Below are 24,284 nucleotides of genomic sequence, written 5' to 3'. Positions count from 1 at the left end.
TCAACTGAAACGTGAACGCATCGACAATGGACCAATCAGAAACAGCCAACGCTGTGCCGGCTTGTGTCATTCTGCAGCATCATACGTGTATTTTTCCGGTCCTTGTCCCTTTCTATTCTTCAGCTTCTGTTCGGTGGCGAGCTATAGCGCACGGTTCTTAGTAAAGTGCCGGCACAAAAATGATGGGATCACTTAAAATCGTGTTATTCTTAGGTGTAATATATTTGTGTAGGGCCGCCGAAGAGGATGTGCTAGATCTTACAGATTCGGACTTTTCATCTGTACTATCTCAACATGATACGGCGCTAGTCATGTTTTACGCTCCATGGTAAGTCATTGACACTGAAGGGTGATTAATTTGAATGTATAGTGTGTAAATCGATTTTTACGATGTTGATGGATGTTTATATTAGGTGCGGGCATTGCAAAAGACTGAAGCCGGAATACGCGGTGGCGGCCGGCGTGTTGAAGGGCGACGACCCACAGGTGACGCTGGCGAAGGTGGACTGCACGGAGGGTGGCAAGGCTACCTGCGAGCAGTTCTCCGTCTCGGGTTACCCGACCCTGAAGATCTTCCGTAAAGGAGAACTGTCTCAGGACTACAATGGGCCTAGGGAGTCAAGTAAGTTGCCAACACCACACTTCCTCTGACCCTTTAGCACCAGTTTTTCTACATTTGATAAGATGACCTGGTGATAATCACTAGTGCATTGATCCTTTTTTTCATGTTCAATATTATCAAAATAAGTTAGCAGAAATTATCTTGTTAACAGGGCATTTGATTAGACTTTTTCAGGTCTACCCTCGATCATTTATTTGTGAGACTAAAATAAATGCAATGAATGATAGATAACTTAAATGTAGAGTTAAACTTTTTACCCAGAACTGATAAAAATTATTATTTAAAACAGATTGAAGGAAAACTGTGTAATGAACTATTATTAAAAACTGAATGTTTTTTTATCTTTTCCTTAAAATTAATAACACTATTTACACAAACTTACTACTACAGTGAAATCTCCAAAATCCTATGATGGTCCAGTATACCCACTAATATGGCACTAAAATTGAAGTACAAATGATTATTCTGTCCTAATTGACTATGTGCGCTTACATTATCACACTTCAATCTCTTATTGAATTGACAACCAGTCTGGCCTAGTGGGTAGTGACCCTGCCTATGAAGCCGATGATCCCAGTAAGGGCATTTATTTGGGTGATGAACACAGATATTTGTTCCTGAGTCATGGATGTTTTCTATGCATTTAAGTATTTGTATATTATATATATTTTTGTCTGAGTACCCACAACACAAGCCTTCTTGAGCTTACCATGGGGAACTTAGTCAATTTGTGTAAGAATGTCCCTATAATATTTATTTATGATGACCGGTTTGGCCTAGTGGTTAGTGACCCTGCCTACGAAGCTGATGGTCCCGGGTTCAAATCCTGGTAACGGCATTTATTCGTGTGATGAGCATGGATATTTGTTCCTGAGTCATGGGTGTTTTCTATGTATTTAAGTATTTATAAATATTTATATATTATATATATCATTGTCTAAGTACCCTCAACACAAGTCTTATTAAGCTTACTGTGGGACTTAGTCAATTTGTGTAATAATGTTCTATAATATTTATTTATTATTATCTATTTAATTATTTAGTACCTGGGCGACCGAGCAAATGCTCGGTTATAACTATTTATTGTAATATGGTGGTGTATAAGTAATAATCTTAACTACATTTTTTTTACTAATTTAAACTTGTCTAAAACAATAAAAATTAAAAAATGATATATAAACTTGAACATATAAAAAAAAAACAAAAGTTAGTCACTGGGCGAGATTCGAACCCGTAACACTCGTTTAGCAGTCCGCATCTTAACCCGCTGGACCAGACGGACAGTGGCCGGCAATACGAAATTAGCGACCATATTCTGCGTCGAAAGAAAAACATAAGACTAATCTAGATCGATTGTATAGCCCCAAAAACCCCCATATACCAAATTTCAGCGAAATCGTTAGAGCCGTTTTCGAGATCACAGAAATATATATACATATTATATATACAAGAATTGCTCGTTTAAAGGTATAAGATAAATGGCTAAGTTCCAGATAACTGTAGGATTTAATTTGGATTTAGTGAAATATATTTCTACAACATACTAAAAAACACATCAAAGCATGCAGATTTGCTCTAACTTCCTGTAATCCGAATTTTCCAGTAATCTGTCTCTCTTGTCAGCATTAGTGGATAAATAAGAAGTACCTATACATTTAGTTTTTAATTTTTAACTATTTTAACTAATTTCAAAGATTATTAAGTATTGTTTAAAAAAATATATTATTCAGGGTTGGCAAATACATGCAGAACATGACATATGTCCACCTCTAACAGCAGGAAATTTGTGAGCCCTTGTCATGGCAATTTTCCGCATATTTTCGCGCATTTTGGCGTTATCTTAGTAAATTTGTGTTGGATGGTCGGTTTTAACTGTTTAAATTTCATCAGCTTGTTACCAGAAACACGTAATGTTAGATAGCCCCACAGAAATAGGTCAGGAGCTGCAAAATTTGGATGCCAATCACTGTTACTGTTTCTAGAAATTAATTGTGCAAACAGCATGTTTTGAACAACACAAACATTTGAGAAAAAATTGCTTGCTGTGATGCAGTGATGGATATAGACGAGGGCAAGAGAGGTAGAGGTCACCCGCAAATCAATTGGACTAGAACCATCTCCAAGGACATGACGAAGCTAGGCCTAACGCCAGCAATGACTAAAGATCGCAACAAGTGGCGATCATGTATCAGAAGGGCCGACCCCAAATAGGGAATGCGCCAGGAGAATGATGATGAATGATGATGCTGCTTGGCTTTGGCAGAAATTATCTTCCGTATACAATTGCCAACCCTGAATAATATATTTATGAAAAAATATTTAGTAAATTTTGCACTTAATATAATTTAAATTTAAAAACAAAGTGTATCACTCTTATTTGCCCATCATGTATTTTGCCCACCCCAAACTAATCAAATACTCCCTTCACCAGATGGCATCGTCAAATACATGCGCGCCCAAGTCGGCCCCAGCTCCAAGGACCTCCTCACCGTGGCTGACTACGAGAACTTCCTCAAGAAGGACGAGGTCACCGTCATCGGTTTCTTCGAGAAGGAGAGTGACTTGAAGGGAGAGTTCCTGAAGACTGCTGATAAGATGAGGGAGGAGGTTACGTTTGCACACTCCAGCACTAAGGAGGTCTTGGACAAGGCTGGTTACAAGTGAGTTTTATTTGTTTTTAAAATGTAGTTCTCTCCTTTTCCAGTAAATTCTGAATGGAACTTTCTCTTTGTAACTTAAATCACCTTAATTTGCTCTTGTCATAACTTTAACTTGGGGCTCCACCAAAACTCCACTAATATTAGGCGGGTCCACACAGAGCGAGCATACGCGCGAGATTTCCTCGCGCGCAAAACGGCCAGTGTAGATTTGCCTCGGCCGAGGCGGCGAGCTCGGGCGACCCGCCTATTCACCTTAACTTTTGTGTATAAAAAGATACAATAAAAGCCTTAATTATATAGCTTGAAAAGATTTTTATGAAAAAAAGACGCCATTGAAATCATCACTTTTTCAAAGAATGGGTCTGCTTATATTAGACATTTCATTATGTACATGTTTTTTTTTTTCTATATAAATTATGATTTCAGCCCTCGTTATTATCGATATTACACTTATGAATCCCGAGTTGTTGAAAACTAAGACGAACAGAACATTTTAAATTCAAAAATTAATGTGGAACGTACTAATTTTAACTACTACTGGTATTTCCTTGGTAAGTGAATGGACAGTATTCTTTCTAAAGTAATATAATATCAATAGTAGTTTGAAAGTAGTACATTACGATGATACGAGATACGAAGTGTGAAAAGTAGAAAATTCGCAATGAGTGGCGACAAATTATAACAGAAGGGAGGTTTTAGGCACGTGTATCGTACAACGTTTTACATATGGCCCTTTAAATTTGCACGTAATGTGCTAATTACTGCTCTAGTGCAGGAAAGTAGCACCATATGTACTGTAAATAGTATTGTAATTTTTCTTATATTTTAGGTCTGTCCTACACTTGCCAAGAAATGCCTTGATATTAAAAATATATATATGATTGATTGAAGATAGAAATCTCTAAGTACGAAATTTAGAAGTCAAGCTAGCTCCATCTATCCTAGAAAAACTAAAAGTTCCGAAGTAAGTGGATCTGCCTTATGGGGAAATTATAATTCATTAGCCGGGTCCACACTGACCGAGCGAGCACTTGCCTCGCGTGTATGCTCGCTCTGTGTGGACCCACCTATTCATTACTTGTTCGTTCGGGCCTTATTTATTTTTCAAGAAAATTTACTAAGTACTGTTTTTTCTAAGAACAGTTAGAATCAATAGTAGCTAGTAGTAGTAGAATAGACCAACGTGCCAAAAGTAGCTGAACATATTTGGGCATTAAATATGTACCTCTAAAGATCCTACTATCATTAGGCGGGTCCACACAGAGCGAGCATACGCGCGAGGCAATTTTCTCACGCACAAACCGGCCAGTGTAGACGTGCCTCGGCCGGGGCGGCGCGCCTATTAGATTATGTTATTATTTATTTTATTTATTTCCAAAATAGTAGTACTGCATAACAGTATATACTAAGTCACTGCAAAACTACAAACAAATTGAAACAAAAATAGGTAAAAATAATATTATGTACAATTACTAATTAGGCATCGACAGTTTCTAGGCAGGTTGCCACACTAAGACATAACAAGCACATTCAGACTGTTGAAGGACGTGCATCCATCCTCTCACAGAACCTCAATGTTCAATCCATATATACTGAACGTGACACCGTGTCATCTATATCAATGTCTTGAAAGACTAGGCGCCTTTGACCAATTCTAAGGGTGAGCAATGTATACTTGCACCTCCTTATACGAATCCTTTACTAGTTTACGGTATAGCGAGATAGATGGTGCTGCCATTTATCCAACTAGGACTTGGTCACTTTTTAGTCTATGGTACCTACTTTAAAAAAATCTACATATGTATTTAAAAAATAAATTGGTTCCCTAGTTGTTATATCAATGTCATTAAGTGAAAGTTTAATAGTTGTTGTCACCTCAAAGCCAAAGGTGACTTTTAGAGTACTCGAGGACTTTTTATATCATGTATACTTAGTTGTTTGCATGTTTGCACAGGTGTTAGTCTGACTCGATCATTAAAACATTGAGAAATGGAATAACAAATTTATACAAATGTTAAATATACAAATATGAACGTCACATATTAACTGTTATCTAATCAATTTCAATTATGTATGTATTTTAGTTTTTAATATTTTTAATGACCAATTCGTATGGTATAAAAAGTACTTGGCGGATAAGACAGATAAGCGGCATTTTTTATTTTATTGTTGTGAATAGCTGAATCAATAATAAATTATTTAACTGACGTGTCCGTAAAGTTCACAATTATGTGGTATTTGAATAAGTCCCACGGTAAGCCAAGAAGGCTTATGTTGTGGGTACTCAGACGATATATACACAGTTTTTTTTTTCGTTAATTTCAAGGGTGCATTCCTGAGCTTAAATTAAGTAACTTTCTCAAAGACATAGTATTCTAATTAACTCCATTTCGAAAATAATCATTTTTTTTTTTTCTTATAAGACCTTTACAAGCATATACACTTGGCTTAGGGCCTGTTTACAATTTATTAGTGTTAAGTATGAGTTCAAAGCCGATAACTGACAGGAAGTGGCACAGGATCGGGACAGGTGGCGTTCTCTCGTTTTGGAGGCCAAGACCCTATTTGGATCACTGCGCCACAATAGTTAGTTAGTTAAGTATGAGTTAATACATTTGCTACTAAACGTAAATAATATCTCGGATGATTGATGTTCAAAATGACATTGATATGTCACAGTTTTCAATTGTTTGGTTGAGTTAAATGTAATGCCCATGTTACAACAACGCTATATGCAACATTTAACTATTTTTTATCAAAATAACAATAATTAAAAAAAATTAAAAAAAGTTTATTTTTTGAAAATTTTCTTTGCCATTTAGTTTCCTTAAACGTACTTACCGATAACGGAATTCAATAAAAACACGGTGTATAATATGCAAATCCTTAAATATATAGAAAACATCCATGATTCAGGAACAAATATCTGTGCTCATCACACAAATACATGCCCTTACCGGGATTTGAACACAGGACCATTGGCTTCATAGGCAGAGTCATTACTCACTAGGCCAGACCGTTTGTCATCTCTGTCTATAATATACAAATAGAAAACACCCATGACTCATGAACAAATATCTTTGCTGATCACACAAATAAATATGTATGTATGGTGATTAATCTCCATATTTATTTATTCAGTGAGTATTTCTTCATTATGTTTACATTATAACTTATAACATCTTTATGCTGTTTTTCTTAAGTTGTTTTTCAATTCTTCTTGAAATTTTGAGCTTACTGTGGGACTTGTTCAATTTAAATAAATAAATATTATAGGACATTATTACACAAATTGACTAAGTCCCGCAATAAGCTCAATAAGGCTTGTGTTGAGGATACTTAGACAACGATATATATAATATATAAATATTTATAAATACATAGAAAACACCCATGACTCAGGAACAAATATCCATGCTCATCACACGAATAAATGCCCTTACCAGGATTTGAACCCGGGACCATCGGCTTCGTAGGCGTAGGTAGGGTAGGGGTAGGTAGGGGTTTGTCGAATAATATTAACAAAAAAGATCTTTTCACCACACCAACTGGTAAAGGCCCTCTTGATTGTTCGAAAACTCATGAGAAAGTTGCATTTTATCCACATGTGTGGCAAAGTAATCAGATGCAAATGTTGAGTTGTTTCCTTATGTTAGCTGATAGAATTGATATTTAAATGATGATTTTGAATGATTTTTTTTATTACGTTAATTTGCAAACTGGCAGAGGCAAAGTTTGTTTAACCCTCGTGCCTTGAAACCCTCGCAACGCTCAAGATTCCACCTCTAGAACCACTCGCTGCGCTCTTGTTTCAATTTTGGAATCTTTCGCTTGTTCGCACGAGCGGTTAAACAACAACTCTGCCCCCTCGGTAAAACAAACATTGCTTCTTTGTAAAACTTTCTATTATAGTGTTTAATGCTTGCACAAACACGGTTATTAGTAACAATGAATTAACAGACGTTATAAATCATATTAAAGTGAAACTTAAAGCATCGTGCATCGTGCGATGAGCATGGATATTTGTTCCTGAGTCATGGGTGTTTTCTATGTATTTAAGTATTTATAAATATTTATATATTATATATATCGTTGTCTTAGTACCCTCAACACAAGCCTTATTAAGCTTACTGTGGGACTTAGTCAATTTGTGTAATAATGTCCTATAATATTTTATTTATTTATTTATTTAAAGCGGAATCTGGCAATGTTATGATTGCTAATAATTCCACCTTGTAACACGGATTCGGCTGAATAAAACTGCATTATAATATATTCGATATTTCATGCATCCTTTAACTCTTACACATTTTACAAATAGGTAAACGTGGGAGGCGATGTACTGTAATATATTTTTTATTTTGATTTTTATTTTATTTTATTTTGACATATAAATTGGCTTTGTTTTTAATTTTACTTATGATGTTAATTCTGATATTGATTGTAATTTATTTTTATTTATGATGTCAATTGTTTTTTTTTTAATGTATATTTTGATCTTGATTTTAATTTCTGATCTCAATTTTAATTTAATATAACTCTAATTCTATTTTTAATTTTAGACATAAACTGGCTTTGTTTTTAATTTTTATTGTATTTTTTATTTTAAGTTAGTTTTTAATTTTAATTTAGTAGTAATTTTATTATGACATAAATTGACTTTATGAATAAATGAGTGAGAACTGTCAGCATCGAACAGACAATGACTGCTAAAGTGGTCAAAATTATAGTCAAAGTCACATTCTTTATTCAAATAAATAAAAATAAAATAAAATAAAAATAAATAGGCCTAGCAACATGCACTTTTAAATTTCAGTTCAGTTCAAATATACTTTATTCGTGTAGGCCTAGCAACAAGCACTTATGAATAGTAAGACAGTATTACATATAATTATCTTAATCTAATTATCAAAGCAATTTATTGATATTATTCCATAATACTTTTGAATTATAATACAGATCAAATTTAATACTAAGAATTTCACAAAATATCGTCAATCATAAAAAAAAAACAATTGTATAACAATACTAGTCTAGAATGTTTCTAGAGTCAATTCTAAATGTCAAACAGATAAAAAAAAACAAAGGAAGTACGTACATAGGAATATCCATTATCAAGTTTTACAAATATCATCTTAATCTAAATATCAGACCAATTTATTGATGCAGTTATTATTGTTCTTAAAAAACATTGAATTATTATAGATATCTTCTTCCTCGCGTCGTCCCGGTATATTGCCACGGCTCATGGGAGCCTGGGGTCCGCTTGTCAACTAATCCCAAGATTTGGCGTAGGCACTAGTTTTTACGAAAGCGATTGCCATCTGACCTTCCAACCCAGAGGGTAAAACTAGGCCTTGTGGGGATTAGTCCGGTTTCCTCACGATGTTTTCCTTCACCGAAAGGCGACTGGTATAGTACATTACGATACAAGTGCGAAAAATAGGAAATTCGAAACGAGTGGCGATAAATTAAAACACGACCGAAGGGAGTGTTTTAAATCGACACGAGTTGCGAAAGACCTATTCGCACATGTATCGTACAACGTTTTACAGTACATATGGCCCTTTACATATTCGACACAGTAACGTAATATGCTACTTTTCGCACTAGTGCGGTAAAGAAACACCATATGTACTGTAAAATATTAAATGATATTTCGTACATATGTTCCAAAAAACTCATTGGTACGAGCTGGTGTTTGAACCCGCGACCTCCGGATTGCAAGTCGCACGCTCTTACCGCTAGGCCACCAGCGCTTATGAATTATTATATATATGTCAACTTAATAATAAGAATTTCACAAAAGGATCGTCAAACACCAAAATTGTATAAAAAATACTAGTCTAAATCCTAGGCATATTGTGAAAATGGAAAACATTGTCTCATTCCCTGAGTTGACGGAGCCCCGCTACGCGGGACTCCTATTTCTAGACAGTTTGCACTTCAGGCATCTAAAGCAACCTTAACGGACCTATCGTACCTATCTCTTGGTTTAATGTGATTACCGTCAAAATATTACACAGGGACTTTACAATCCGGCGGATATTACGATCGGCCGCCGACATATAAGCGGGTGAAACGCCGTGTCAAAAGTGTCTACCTCCATTTAGCAACAGCTTTTTTTTAATACCACGTCGGTGGCAAACAAGCATACGGCCCGCCTGATGGTAAGCAGACACTGCAGCCTATGGACGCCTGCAACTCCAGAGGTGTTACATGCGCGTTGCCGATAGTTTAAAAACCTGTACACTCCTTTTTTGAAGAACCCCATACTGTAGACCCTCGGGAAAACCTCGGCAGGGAGCTCATTCCACAGCCGAAGCGTCCGCGGGAGGAAATTCCTCTTAAACCGTACAGTACGCGACCATATAGCGACAGCTTTATAATTTATAATATATGTCTTTATTGTCTCATCTCTATATCTCTTGCTTACAGAAACAACGTAGTCCTGTACCGTCCCAAGCGCCTGCAGAACAAGTTTGAGGAGTCCTCCGTGGTTTACTCTGGCGATGATGCTGCACCCTCTCTCAAAGCCTTCATCAAGGATAACTAGTAAGTAACAAATTCACATAGATAGATAGATAGATAGATACATTCTTTATTCATACCCACAACATACATGGCATTAGCATCAAAACAAACAAAAAAGAAAAGTGTAAAATAAAAACATGCAAACTTAATTTAATAAAAACATTTTTTAGTTAATTAATACGCCATGTGTCGTGGCACAGAAAAGGCGCTGACTCAGCATAATGATGCAGCAAGCCACATCGCTGGTATTCTGCCAGTACCTTACACAAAAATGGGCAACGCTTTTTAAACACCTAAGTTGGTACAAGAAATAAAGAAAAACTACTGTGCAATTTGTGTGTGTGCCGTGTACTTTGTAAGTATTATGTGAGCGAGTGTATACATATATATGCGTGTGTGCGTGTTTTTTTCTATCTTATGGACTTTTGGTAAATTGTAATGAAGATAAAAAGATAAAAACGCGGTTGGCAAAGTATTTAGTTATAGGAGGATGAAGCGAAAAGGAGTTTAAGGCTTACATTGTTGTTTCTGTTGATTAAGAAGTTGAAGTCGATATTTTACTTTAAAAATCGCTTTGCTGTTTGATTGACGAATTGGAGGTGGTATATTATTCCAACATTTTGTTGCGCGGTACCGAAAACTCCCTCTAAAAGCGGCAGACCGGTGCTGGGGAACCTGTAACACTATCGCTCGCGAGGCTCTCATTTGGTGATGAATGCTACTTTTTCCAAACCATAGGAGTTTCTTATAGAGATAAGACGGCTGCTTGGATTGAATAGTATCAAAGAGCAGGCAAGCGAACATGAGTTCTTGGCGAACATGAGTTGGAGAACACATACCTACCTACTGATTACTGGTTACACAAAACCCGGTTGGTACGGTCAGTAGGTTGAGAAAACGGATTATAGAAAAGTCGTAGCGCTTTTTTGGATCAATACGGCTGCCATAAATTTAATTAGCAATCTGCCTGTCTAGAGAGACTGTATCGATTCGATTCCTGACTTTTTGACTTAAGCTCTAATAGAAAAAAAATCACACAGGTCTAATATGCACTTAAAACATTTATAACAAATTATCCACAATAGCTAAAAATATGAAAATTTCTTCTAAAAATCGGCAATACCATGTTTGAGATAACCTACTGATTATTTTTTTATTTATTTAAACGAACAAAAAATTAAAATTAAAAAAACATGTTATGCGCGCTCCCGGGTACTTCCATCTCACGCTTACGAGAGACGAGAACGCTTAAGAACACGAACATACTGCACCTTAGCAAATTATACACCTAAACGTTCCTCAAGCATCACTTTATTGATTGATGGAAACCGCATGAAAATCCGTTTAGGAGTTATTGAGTTTATCGCGAACATACCGACAGACGTGGCGGGGGACTTTGTTATTAAGGTGTACCTAGTGATAAATGCAATCCCACCGTGTGTCCTAAAAAAAACTTCATCAGATTTATGAAAACGTATTTTAGTAAATCAACTAAAAGATGTTTTACATAAGTTGTGATTTCGTATTTCTTACGCCCAGAATCAGGATCTCTTCAAACCCTCCAAAGTTTATTCAATTCTAATGAAAACAAAACAAAAATAAATCTGTCCAAATAAGTTTGAGACCTCAGAGTAGACATTTTTAGCTGGGTAAAGGCAAAATTTGAAGTACAAATCACTTTGTGTACTGAGTGAATGGTGGTATGGTCACAACATCGCAACACGGCATCTCGTGACTAAAGTACACCTGATTTGCGATAACATTGAAAATGGGCTGAAAATTGACACTTGCAATGTAATAACGACACATTTTAGTCCGTGTGAAACTATTGACATCTATTGGGTACATAATTTTTGTAGCATGTTAAGTTGTTAAGTATTACGTATGCTTATTTTCTGCAAGTTGGACAACGGAACTATTTATGGATACATTTGTTCAAGCTTGAATAGAATATATTACATTTGTTCACCCATTGCAATAAATTAGGTACGCTAAAATGCATTAATTCTAATGATAATGTCACTTAAAACCAAGTTAACATTCGTTTGTGTTTGAAAATATAACAGCCATAACTAATTATTCTAAGAATGAAATTGATGTAAATCAGGCAGGTATAATTTTTTTTTTACCGTCAGCAACTATCCTTACAGGTTAACCCTAATACAATAGTGCCTTATTAACTAAGTAATTTATATTAATTATAATAATAACATTTAAGAAAATTCTTACAAATTTCGACATACACGAAAACTTGATCTTGAACAGCTACTAAATTTAGTACGGACGGTGCGACTGAGAGGCGCTTTAGTGTAAGGTCTGAGTATACGCTCGGTGGGCACGGCGTGCAGCGTGGCGTCGGGCTCGCGTGCTGCGAGCAGCGTGCAGTGCGGCCGCTCCTATACGTTTGCATTTGTTGAATATGCACGCCGCACGCCCCGCTGCACGCCCAGCTCGAGCGTCCACACAGGCCTTACACTTACGAAGCAGGTTGGTTCTGCCGATCGGCTCCGCCAGTACCCGCGATGGCCGCCTCCGCTCCACGTACCCGTCGGTCACACATACATAGATTCATTTGTTGTATGATCCCCGGGTTGTATAATGTATATGCTGTAAATTTATTACTTTTTTACCATGTCAGCTGATCAAGTATTATATATAATAATCTTAGCCCTTTAAACGCCACGCGTGTCGTTGTGAACCTTGTCGAAATGCACGAAGGTGGATATTGGGCTGAAGCCCCGTGCGCCATTTGACGTCTTCAGCGGTCCAAGGGTTAAGGCGATTCTGATACTAAATCCACGATCTACGAGAGAAATCTCTATTGCAAATAAAAGACGCGATTTCATAGAAAATATAAGAAATATTACAATTAAAACCGCCTTGCGGATTTTTGAAATCTTGAAGTTGAATTACCTATTTATGATATGCGTGTAATCTTTTTAATTAGTAAACTACGGTGACTAACTTAGCGTATATAATCGTGACTTTTAGTCATAAACATTCTTGATATGATGTTACACGCTTTGAGCTTGTGATTTTATGCTTCGTCAAAACTGTGACCAAATTAAATTCGATGTAGACTTAAAATGTCAAAGTACGATAGTACATTCCAACGAGGGGGGCAAGTGAAATATTGGACATGACTCCTCACTGTCCCCGGTGTTACAATGTTTTTCATCACACTTGCGAAGAAATAACTAAATTTTAAGCGAAATAGCCGGGTCCACACTTCAGCATACGCGTTCGGGCGAGGAAAACGCGCGCGCCGCCTCGGCTGAGGCATGTCTACACTGGCCGTTTTGTGCGTGAGGAAATTGCCTCGCGCGTGTGCTCGCTCTGTGTGGACCCGGCTATTAATTCTTAAATACGGTGATATTTCAAACATTCGTCCGCCATATTGTCATCGTTTGACAGATTAGGCTAGGCATCGTAGAAACTATGGAAGGTAGAGGCAAGGAACAGAAACTCCTTAGGCAGAATTGTTGCAAAAGTGTCCAGCTGTCAGCTATAAATAATAGTTCCAAATCTCTCCAGAGTAACGCTAGAGTAGCTAAGAACCTAGGCGTCATTGACGGAGTGAAGTGCGCTGTCTATGATTACATTTTTTTCTCAAGTATTCTAGGTATTGAAGCGCCACCTATTTTGTATATGGAGATTTTGTTCCTTGCCTCTACCTTCCATAGTAGAAACGTCAGTATTTTAAAAGTAAACCTACATGGTTCGTATTAATTAATGACAGATTATAAAAAAGAAGCTATAACTCCCAGTTACACCTTTTTTTTTCACAATCCATAATTCCCGCGGAAACAATATAGGCCTTTGTCCTTAGTACACCTGCATGAAATAAGATCTTTTTCGAGTAATTTTGATGAAAAATTATCAAGTATAACTTGACGTGCGGTTTTACTTAACAATAGACAAAGGATTATCCGCTCGGGGCTACAAATCTAACGACTATAGTGTCGAAAAAATTAATCAGACCATCATTTAGATATCTACGAGTGATGATAAATGTATATCGTTTACAGCCATGGGCTGGTCGGCGTGCGCCAAAAGGACAACATCGCTGATTTCTCCAACCCTCTGGTGGTCGCGTACTACGACGTGGACTACATCAAGAACCCCAAGGGCACTAACTACTGGAGGAACCGTGTGCTCAAGGTGAGATGGAAGAAAAAGACACTGACATGTACCATTCTATCACTCAATATGATATATGCATAAGTTAGCGGCCGTTCGCTTTCCGAAATATAAATTTTTCCGAAAGTGTTTTTATTCAAGGCTTTCAATTTAACCTAATGGGTTCTACACGATGCGTAATGTGTTTATAATAAGTCTAAACAAAGTTTTGTAGACAAGCTGCACTCTGCCAAAAGTTTCGGAAAATATTTCATAATATTCACGGCTAGCACAAGTTTTGTATTTCTATGTTATGTTGCTTTCTATGTCCGATTTATTTTACTAGATATTAGATTTGTCTGTATTAAAGCTCTAAGCTTTTTTCATAAATATATTTAAAACCTGATTCTCACAGATCCTAATCTTTTTGGGTTCTTTAAACTCAGACTCACTGGCATAATATTCAATCCTGATGCAAAAAAATCCCAAAATTTTTTATGAAAATTTTTCACAAGTTTCCACCACGCACATACAAGTGAAAAAAAACACACTAAAACATGACGTAGTGGAATGGACATCTCGGGACATCTTTTTTTAATGTTAGGATAGAATGCTAATAATTCTGAGTGTAATGAGCTCAAGAAAGACCAGATTTGTGAAAATTTCAGGATTTTTTTGGAATTAGATTTTAAAATTGTTTTTTTTTTGTTATTAGGTCGCCAAAGAGCTCTCAGAAGTGACGTTCGCCATCAGCAGCAAAGACGAGTTCACTCACGAGCTGAACGAGTATGGCATCGACTTCGCCAAGGGAGACAAGCCGGTCGTCGCCGGAAAAGACGCTGATGGCAACAAGTACATCATGTCGGCTGAGTTCAGGTAAACATTGGTCTTTGAACCGTCTTAACAGGAAAATAGAAGAGGAGAAAAGTGTGGAAATGCCGCTGGGACAGTAAACTGCAGCTCCAGAAGCCCAAACCCAGGGAATGGGGCTGAATGAACGTGAAGGGCGAACGACAGACGCTTGTTTCCGGCAGGTCGGGACTACGTATCCACATCAAACTTTCGAAATGTATTGTATGTATAGGTTAGATGTCAATTTTTTATTAATGGTATCAATCATTCTGGTTCGTTTTTAGAATCAAATGTATATATGTCTATATGGGACCCATTGCTTTAAAGGAATACAAAAGTCAGAAATGATAGTCAAAGTTCGACAGTCGTACTTCACTCGCGAAACGCTCCCAACAAAACGATAAGCAAACGTGACATCACGGTCACCGAGAGCCCATCTTAAAGTATGAAAAACATTAAAATTGCGATTTTGTCGGTGAAATATTGCGTTTATGTATATATTTGCTATACAATATTTTTTAGATAAAATATAACGAATCGAATGGTACCCTTACTTTATTCCTTTTTGGAAAAAAAATAAACTTTAATTTTGAAACTTTCAGGTCCTATATTTTTTTATCAGTTCAATATATTATATTAATAACCACATTATTGCGATAAATTGCTCATTTGCTAGATTTTGTTATAAAATTCAACATGAGTCATCATCCCTATTAGGGGGTTTGGGTCCCCGTTCTGGCTCATACCTGGTCCAGCAAATATCACTGGCAGTACAGCGCGGTAATGCGGCCAGTACTTTTGGGACTTTCGCGCCGGGTACGTGGCGTCTCGGGGATTAACAGGGAGGCGTAGGCAGTGTTAGGTTTTTGGACAAAGCTTATTGCGGATTTTATCTTGAACATTTTTGACGAACCTTGTGGTAGATTATCACTTATGAAGATTGGACGAAGTTTGTTGCGGATTATTACTTATGTAGATTGGACGAAGTTTGTTGCGGATTATCACTTATCAAAATTGGACGAAGTTTGTTGCGGATTATAATCACTTATGTAAATTGGACGAAGTTTGTTGCGGATTGTGTGTGTTGCGAAAGCACCTTTGCTTTTGACGAAACTGCGCTGCGCTGTGGATTTAGATGATGGTTGTGGTTTTAATTTAGTGTTATTCAATAAAGGAGTATTTGTGTTTCCTTTAATGAACCTATTAATATATACATTAATTTAATGAGACGACGCAGAGTCGAGTTGAGAGGGGTTTTTGATTTTCGTTAATTTTGTATGAAATCGTGGACAGAGTGTAACTTTTCTGTCATGATTGAAAAAATATTTTTAGTTTCTCTAACCTATAATCTAGCTTAAAAACCAACAACTTGATGTAAAAAGGCATTTATCACTTTTAAAAACTAGCTATGGACGTCGTAAATTGAAAAATGCCTATTTTTATACTTTACGACGCCATTGTGTATGTGCATTTACGTTCTGTACTGATTATTGCTTATCAATGCGTTTTCGGAATGCTTCACTTCATTTTAATTACCTGTTACGAACTTACTATGTAGGTAATATACTTGGAAAACAACTTATACATACACAGAGTATCCTTGGCCTAAAAATAACAAATACCGTAAAACCACCCAACTATAGTCCAGTACTGCAACTATGGTCCACAAGTTCAAAAGGAAATTAAGTATCTATACCAATGTTCGTTGTGGTTTACTCCTAGTTTTACCTTCCATTTATAAACATACTTTGCCTTAGAACTACAAAAATATAGTAAAATACACACCTGAACGAGAAAAATTGAGTTTATTTGTGGACCATAGTTGGGAGCTTTGGACTATAGTTGGGTGGTTTTACGGTAGGTGTCTTTTTAAGAAATGCGTAAAATTGTACACATTATTTCCTGTTGTTCACAACTTAAATTCAATTTCCTGCGTCCTCACTTGTTATTTTTTTGTATCCCTCTTAAATTAATTCAAATCTAAACTGATACCCATGTAATTTAGAAGATATACCTTAACTACGGGGTCAGGGCCGGATTTAGGGGAGGGCAACCGGGGCTACAGCCCCGGAGCCTCCACAAAAGAGGGGCCCCCACAATAGAGACTTCGGAAAATTGTCCATTATATTTGGAAGAATTTGGGGCCAGGGGGCCTCCACTCCTTTGTTGCCCCGAGGCCTCCAGACCTCTAAATCCGGCATTGTACGGGGTTAATATTCGTATGCCATTTTTAGTCAGTTGGTAGCTGTCATATGGATGCAATTTAACCATTTCCCAGGCCGCATCAATCTACAAGGTTTTCCCAAATAATGCAAATATAGTCCAGTTAATCCAGCTTTTATGATTCATTTGAAGAAAAGTCACATTTCCTCAAAAGCCCAATCTAATTTGTACCTTAAATCTGATGGTTGAAATTCTTAATTGGCTCGGATGTAGTCGATAAATCGTACTACGCCTGGAAAAGGGGTTAAATTCACCCTTATCGCCAACCAATAATGTAGTGTGTTTTGTTTTTGAATTTGGAAGTCCCAGTTATTCATGATAGAAAAGATTGTGGAATGGGTACAAAAAAATAGTGTGCATCGGTGATTAACCTAAGTTTTAATATTATTTGAGAAGCTTCTAACATACATTTAAATTTCCAGCATCGAGAACCTCCTCCAATTCACCAAGGACCTGCTCGCCGGCAAACTAGAGCCCTTCATCAAGTCCGAAGCCGTCCCGGAGCCCAACGACGGCCCCGTCAAGGTCGCCGTCGGCAAGAACTTCAAGAGCCTCGTCTCCGACAGCCGCCGCGACGCGCTCCTCGAGTTCTACGCGCCGTGGTGCGGCCACTGCCAGAAGCTCACCCCGGTGTGGGAGGAGCTCGGGGAGAAGGTATGCTCCTTGTGTCAACTCCTAGTTTCAAGAGATCTTCTCTCGTGTCGAGGTTCCCCTAAACAGTGGATGCCCAGAAAGCAGCGGTACTGACAGCCCGAACCGTGGCATCTCTCAGGTCAGATTCAGAGCACGAGTGCGGGCACGCGGGGCATCCAGCAGGTTTGTGGTGCAGTGTCGCAAGCACATTGGATAGAGTGGCCACGAAGCAGTCCCCATTCGACCATGCTCTGTTTACAACGGCCAACCTGAGACCTGAGCCTGTTCATCGCCTTCCAGATGGGCCATGGTTCTTTGTGGCCGGGTGGTAAATGCTCCGACACTGGCACATATATGTCTGGTGGTGGGCACCGCCTCCGCCAAAGTGAGCAGCCAGCAACGGAGTGTTGAAGAGATTAGTCACGGACAACGGGCGTGGTGTGATTATAGTTCTATGCTCCTTAGGGCCAGTTGCACCATGCCCATTTGATGTACTGATCATGTGTAAATATGGCGCTAGCGAATGCTAACTGCATATTTGGGTTGCACCACGCTATGTGTCCGTTAAAAAGTTACGCTGCCCTTAACCGGTGGCAGAGCACTGGTTAACAGCAAAGTCGTTCGATAAATATGGCGGCGCTTTTTGGAAATCGTCCGTATTTCACGAATTTATGTTTGATTATTAAATAATTTGAGTAAAAAGTAATGTAAATGATTAAAAATATATTTATAACAATAAAAAGGTGGAAATATCTAAACGCAAAAACGTGTGATAGTTGACATAATGGTTTTAAATGTCATTTTAGTTGCGAGATTACTTGTGTTTCATAAAATACATTAATTTGTTCCGGATATTCAAAGAAAAGGTGTGTTTTAAATTGAAATCGAGTGCAGAATGAGTTTAAGTTGAGGATAAGACCAGATTGATGCTATCACAGGTTAACAAATACGTCCCATAAAGTGAAACTCGACGGCATGTAATGAACACTATTTATCGACAGACTGGTCATTAAAATCAATTTAAAACGCTCTCTGTTTATTGGAATCAAGATAAGAATGTTATATCCCTTGGAAATATTAGTGGACTAACTATGATATTCGAAAACAGCGAGATGACAACTATAAACATATACAAAGTCGGCCTCTGAAAATCGTAACCCAGAAGAGAAGTGAACTATATTTATAACTATAAAATCACATAAAACAAGATGCTACATATGAAATCAAGTATTTTAGTGCGAAGAAAATGTATTGGACAATTCCAGACCAGTCGGCATAATAGGTTATATATAAGTGGGCAAAATATGTACCTAATGTAAAACTGATTATAATACTTCAATTCATACATACTTGCTTGTGTTTTATTTGCTTTTACAACATATCTTATTCATTAACCCTAGAAACAACAACTTTGCAAGTAATTAACTAAAACAGTTTTATTTATGGTGATATTTATATTTAAATTAATATTTATTAGAATACAAAGTTACAATTAGATTTAACAATTAACAGCTCCAAAAATCTACATTTATTTTGAGTGTGGGCTACCTGGGTATCTCTTATCTTCAATTATTACATTATACCTATTATAGGGTCCCGCACCCGTTAGCGACATGGCATGGCAGGGCGTCCGTCCTTCAGCATATTGCCGAGGCATCCCTACACATTGAGCTCTGCTTGTGAATGTCAAGGTATCCCTCTGGAATTTTCAGGTTTACCACAGTGTCTTAGAAATGCCAGATGTTCTTAGCATTTGTTTGTGTGAGGGATGCCTCGGCATGCCCTGACATACTTACCTTGATACTACGCCAAAGGATCTCTTACTGTGTCTAGACAATAGTGGCCTCCGAGCCTAATAAAGTAATTCTTCTGGAAATATCGAATATACATGAGAACAACTGAGTAGTTTAATAGGTATAACCTGCGGTGGCAGCATGGTTCCATTTTTATCACTTGTCACTATGCCCGTCACTTTTGCACATACATACTTGTTAGAACATGACAGGCATGGTGACAAATGATAAAGAGCTGACCATCTTAATTGTTTCCTTTCATACTGGATAACATTTATAAATATAACAGCCAATACCTGGGTTAGATAAAATATAATATGGCCTCCCTTCTGTCACCTGAATTTTACTTGTATTCAACCAGTCATACAGTGAAGTCGCATATAAATAAATTACAATGTAACAATTGTATGTAACCCTAGCCATGTATTGGAAATAACATAACAGTTAATTAGTAAAAATATAATCCATAGGTCTTAATTTGCAAAATAGCATTACAACATACTTTAGAGAATGTGTAAACCCATTATTTTTAAACCTGACTACACATTTATTATACACACGACTGACTACTGACAATACCCTACCTACATATTAACCCACCAATCCCTATTCATCATCATTTAAAACCTAACATACCTAAATAGCTCTAAAATCAGTCATAATAAAAGGCCCTCAGATTGATTTTATTTGTTTTCCCCATACCAGTTTTTCAACAGCCCATCCATGTTTCATAAATGATTTATATCATGATCACCCCAATAAAGAAAAAAATAAATAATAGTTGGAATAAACAAGTGAAGTCACCAGTATGACAGAAAATATAATAAGTAGGCACTGTGAAATAATATATTATATGTCAATGAGTTGTTGATTTCTCTCCGGATAACCTTTTACCTCCATTAGTGACTACCTAAAAAGGATTTAGTGTAAGATAGAAAATAAAGTAAGATAAGGTAACTAAAAATGTATTTTATTATCAAAAATTAAATTCAGATATCATTTATAATACTTTATTTTTCGCAACAAGTTTTTCCAGTTAATCTAGTGTATGATTCTCTGATTTCTTGAATCGATTCACTTGTGTGTAACTTTCATCTTGTATTCCATATCAAATGGTGTATATCAAACCTGAAAAGAAAGTAACATGAAATTATTGTGCATAAAAATATATTGTGATCCGTTTCAACCATTGGCAAAAAGAAAATGCTTAGATCAAGCAGGTTTAAATTAAAGTACAAAAGTAACTTGAATATCTGCTACTAACAGAACTAACAGTTATGTATTATTGTGTCAACAATATATGTAATTGGAAATGTTGCCCCAACTGTCGGTATTTGTAGGTAGCGTAGGTAATTCCTTGTGCTTAGGGCTCTGAAAGTAGTTAGGGATACGTATTAAACGAATAAGATAACTTACCGGGCAATGCAGCTCCTTGTTTAATTCGGTATTGCAGCTTGGAAAGCACTTGGACACTGAACAATCGTAGTCAGCAGTTTCACTTTAATTTAATGTGCCATTAATATAATCATAAATATATTCAAGATTGGCATGGCATAAATTGTGTAATATTTAGATTTAAAACCTGAAAAGAAACTAGTTCGCGCCTACAAGTTTTCTCGTTGTTGAAAAATTTGACAACTTTGACATTTATGACTGGGTTGCTATATGAAAAAATAATTCTACCATAAATTTTTTGGTAGGAACGCGTTCATAGTATGGCCACACGATTAGCGCCGACATTCTGTTATTTTATAGTTGGTGCAACGCATTTTATTTAGCAATCGTTAAGACCCCCACGTAAGCGTTAAAATTTAGCGAACTGTGCTTACGTTAGCAGGTGGTTTGGTGCAACTGGCCCTTAGTGTGGTCATTGCCAGAAGCTTACTCCAGTGTGAGAGGAGTTGAGAGGGAAGGTATCCTTTAGCAAGTTTCAAGAGTTTAGTGATGGACAGCGGGTATGACGTGTTAATAGTTCTACGCGCCTTGGTGTGGTCATTACCAGAAACTTTACCCAGTGTGGGAAGAGCTGGGAGAGAAGATGTGTTCCTTGAGCAAAAGGTTCAAAAGTTTAGTCACGGTCAGCGGGTATGACGTGTTTATAGTTCTATGCGACTTGGTGTGGTCATTACCAGAAACTACCCAGTGTGGGAAAAGCTGGGAGAGAAGATGTGTTCCTTGAGCAAAAGGTTCAAAAGTTTAGTCACGGTCAGCGGGTATGACGTGTTTATAGTTCTATGCGACTTGGTGTGGTCATTACCAGAAACTACCCAGTGTGGGAAAAGCTGGGAGAGAAGATGTGTTCCTTGAGCAAAAGGTTCAAAAGTTTAGTCACGGTCAGCGGGTATGACGTGTTTATAGTTCTATGCGACTTGGTGTGGTCATTGCCAGAACCTTACTCCAATTTGGGAGGAGCTTCGAGAGAAAATATGTTTCTTGTGTCAACAACAAGTTTCAAAAGCTTAGTCACGGAGTCATGTTTTGTAAATCCAACTTTTACAGGTAAACCTTAATATGTTATTTCATCTACAGCACAAGCTAATAACACATTTTATCATTACAGATGAAGGGAGAGGAAGTCGACATCGTGAAGATCGACGCGACGGCCAACGACTGGCCCAAGTCCCTGTACGACGTGTCCGGGTTCCCCACCATCTACTGGAAATCCGCCGACGCCAGCAAGAAACCCATCAGATATAATGTGAGTCATTTTTCTGAATTTTCGATCTTCATCTGACTTCACTCGAATTTCTTGTTCTCACTGAAAATAAAATATTATATTCCAAAGAAACCGGTAAATTTTTTGGCTGACTTCAATTCAGTTATTTTGGCAAGGCAGTGGCAAGTTCGCACCTCATAAATACTCAAATCACACTGATGTCAATACCTTGCAAAAAGTGACGAATTAGTACAGCTTATTATAATAATTATTATATTTTTCCAGGGCGGACGCGCCCTCGACGACTTCGTGAAGTACATCGCGGAGCAGGCCTCCAGCGAGCTGAAGGGCTTCGACAGGAAGGGCAACGAGAAGAAGCGGGACGAGCTGTAATCTACTTCAGATCTGAAGGCACTACTGGTCGCTACTTGTCTCTGTCGCACTGCGGGCAGGAAGAAAGAGGTGGATATACGTTTGAAAATTTCGGCCTACTTTTCTATTTTAAAGCACTTCAGGCTCTTAAACTTAAAGTTAGGCAAATTAAAAAAATGTAGGCGCGAAGAGTTGACTTCCCATAGAAAATTTGAAATTCGCGCCTTTTTCTACTGACAAGTTGGGTGTGTTTCAATATATACTAGCCGTGTCTTATCCAACCTCGACATTGGCAGAATCATCAACACCTTGATGGAGCCATAACACGAAAAATTGATTGATATAGTCGGGGTGAATGACCTTGCGTTGCGTCGTAAACTCGTTAAGTTAGAGTGAGACAGACGAACCGAAGTTTATAATATAGGGTCGTATGATTCGTTTTAGACTTATAGGATTGTATTAAAGTAGCGACCAGTTGTGCAACTAGTGCGCGAGTGTGTGTTTCAATCAAGTGGGGAAATATATAAAATCTGTCATGCAGTGATTACACTGGTAACACTTTCAATGTACACAGATTCGTTCTTTTTTTATTCAAGTCTAATCACGTTTCGAGTGTGGCCAGTTTTAAAATAAACATAGTACCAGTGTGACCGATTAATAATTTAGTGTTGCATGGTACATTAAAAGTATTTGTAAAGCCTGACCAGTAATATACGATCACGCGCCATATTGCGGAATTTCGTTGGAACTAAATTTTTCATACTAAACTGAACTGTCAGCCTATACATGAAAATAACAGCGCCCTCTTGACAATGATCATATATTTCTGGTCGGGCTTTACATGTACTTTGAATACCTATTCGTAGTTATTTTTTTACGCTGGCAACATTACATGCAGCGTTAGATTTATGACTCAATAAAAAAGGCGGATTTGTACAAAGTAAAAACACCTTGTTGTCTTATAAGGACGTGTCAATCTAGTTTTAAATAGTTTATAAATAATTTATAGTAATGTATTGAAATTGATAGGCACAAGTCTCAATTTTTCTATAAAACTATTTTAAATAGGTTTACACTCTTCCGTCATCGGGCATATCAATGCAAAATAAAATATTTCCTTATATCTTAAATACTTACACACCTAGTAGTCTCAGTAACCAGTATTTGTCTCTCATATAACATGAGCTGTAGGGCTAAGATGGTCGGCTCCTTATCATTTGTCACCATGCCTGTCACGTTTTAACGAGTATGTAAGCGCGAAAGTGACGGGCATAGTGACAAGTGATAAAAATGGAACCATGCTGCCACCGCTGTTGCATATACAGAAAATACTGAAGTAATAAAACTTTCGATTGCTTGGGACCTTATTTAGACCGAGGTGTGTAAAAATTTAGGCATAATTTGCGTCAGAAATACACTACAGTTTGTTATGCCTTCCAACTTCAGTGATATTTACATTTTTTACACAATTTAAATGCTTTTGAGTGTGATTTATCATTCCATTTTGATGTGGCCGTTATTTCAACGTATGAGATTGTGAAATTATAAATAGAAACTAACTTGTAGGTTGCTCTAAATACAGTAATTTGATGCATTTCTTAACAGTGGGATAATGAATAAATTAGGTTGTATTTATAATAATTTGTTGTTTTTTTTTATTCCCTCAACTGGTAATAATAATACTATAAATAATACCGTACAGAAATGACACTTCCTAGAAACCGAAGTTTGACAGCGATTCAGGGACGAATTATGCTGTCCCTTTCTAATGTATGGCACTATCCCTTTCGGCCATTTAGGGTTGTCAAAATTCAAGTCAT

At 37.2% G+C, this 24,284-nt stretch overlaps 2 protein-coding genes across 4 annotated transcripts in view; both read left to right on the top strand.

Moving 5' to 3' along the window:
* The window catches only part of LOC133519349 (proteasome inhibitor PI31 subunit), a 495,710-nt gene that overhangs the window by 471,093 nt on the left and 333 nt on the right, over positions 1 to 24,284 (top strand). The window lies entirely within an intron of this gene.
* Positions 85 to 24,105, top strand: LOC133519343 (protein disulfide-isomerase A3). Its single transcript, XM_061853380.1, has 9 exons — positions 85 to 328; positions 414 to 622; positions 3,054 to 3,282; positions 9,721 to 9,837; positions 13,845 to 13,977; positions 14,651 to 14,811; positions 17,433 to 17,664; positions 21,997 to 22,134; positions 22,378 to 24,105. Exons 1-9 carry the CDS (start codon positions 180 to 182, stop codon positions 22,483 to 22,485), a joined length of 1,476 nt encoding a protein of 491 aa, XP_061709364.1. The 5' UTR covers positions 85 to 179; the 3' UTR covers positions 22,486 to 24,105.

Source organism: Cydia pomonella, chromosome 6, assembly GCF_033807575.1.
Source record: "Cydia pomonella isolate Wapato2018A chromosome 6, ilCydPomo1, whole genome shotgun sequence".
NCBI classification, from domain to species: Eukaryota; Metazoa; Arthropoda; class Insecta; order Lepidoptera; family Tortricidae; genus Cydia; species Cydia pomonella.
This window is presented reverse-complemented; position numbering and strand designations above follow the sequence as displayed.

What these genes read in the sequence shown, in the direction of transcription:
- LOC133519343 (XM_061853380.1), top strand. Translation starts at nt 180, where the DNA reads ATGATGGGATCACTTAAAATCGTGTTATTCTTAGGTGTAATATATTTG. An exon ending in GCCTTCATCAAGGATAACTA is followed by an intron (nt 9,838 to 13,844) that starts GTAAGTAACAAA and finishes TATCGTTTACAG; the next exon opens with CCATGGGCTGGTCGGCGTGC. An exon ending in GGAGGAACCGTGTGCTCAAG is followed by an intron (nt 13,978 to 14,650) that starts GTGAGATGGAAG and finishes TTTTGTTATTAG; the next exon opens with GTCGCCAAAGAGCTCTCAGA.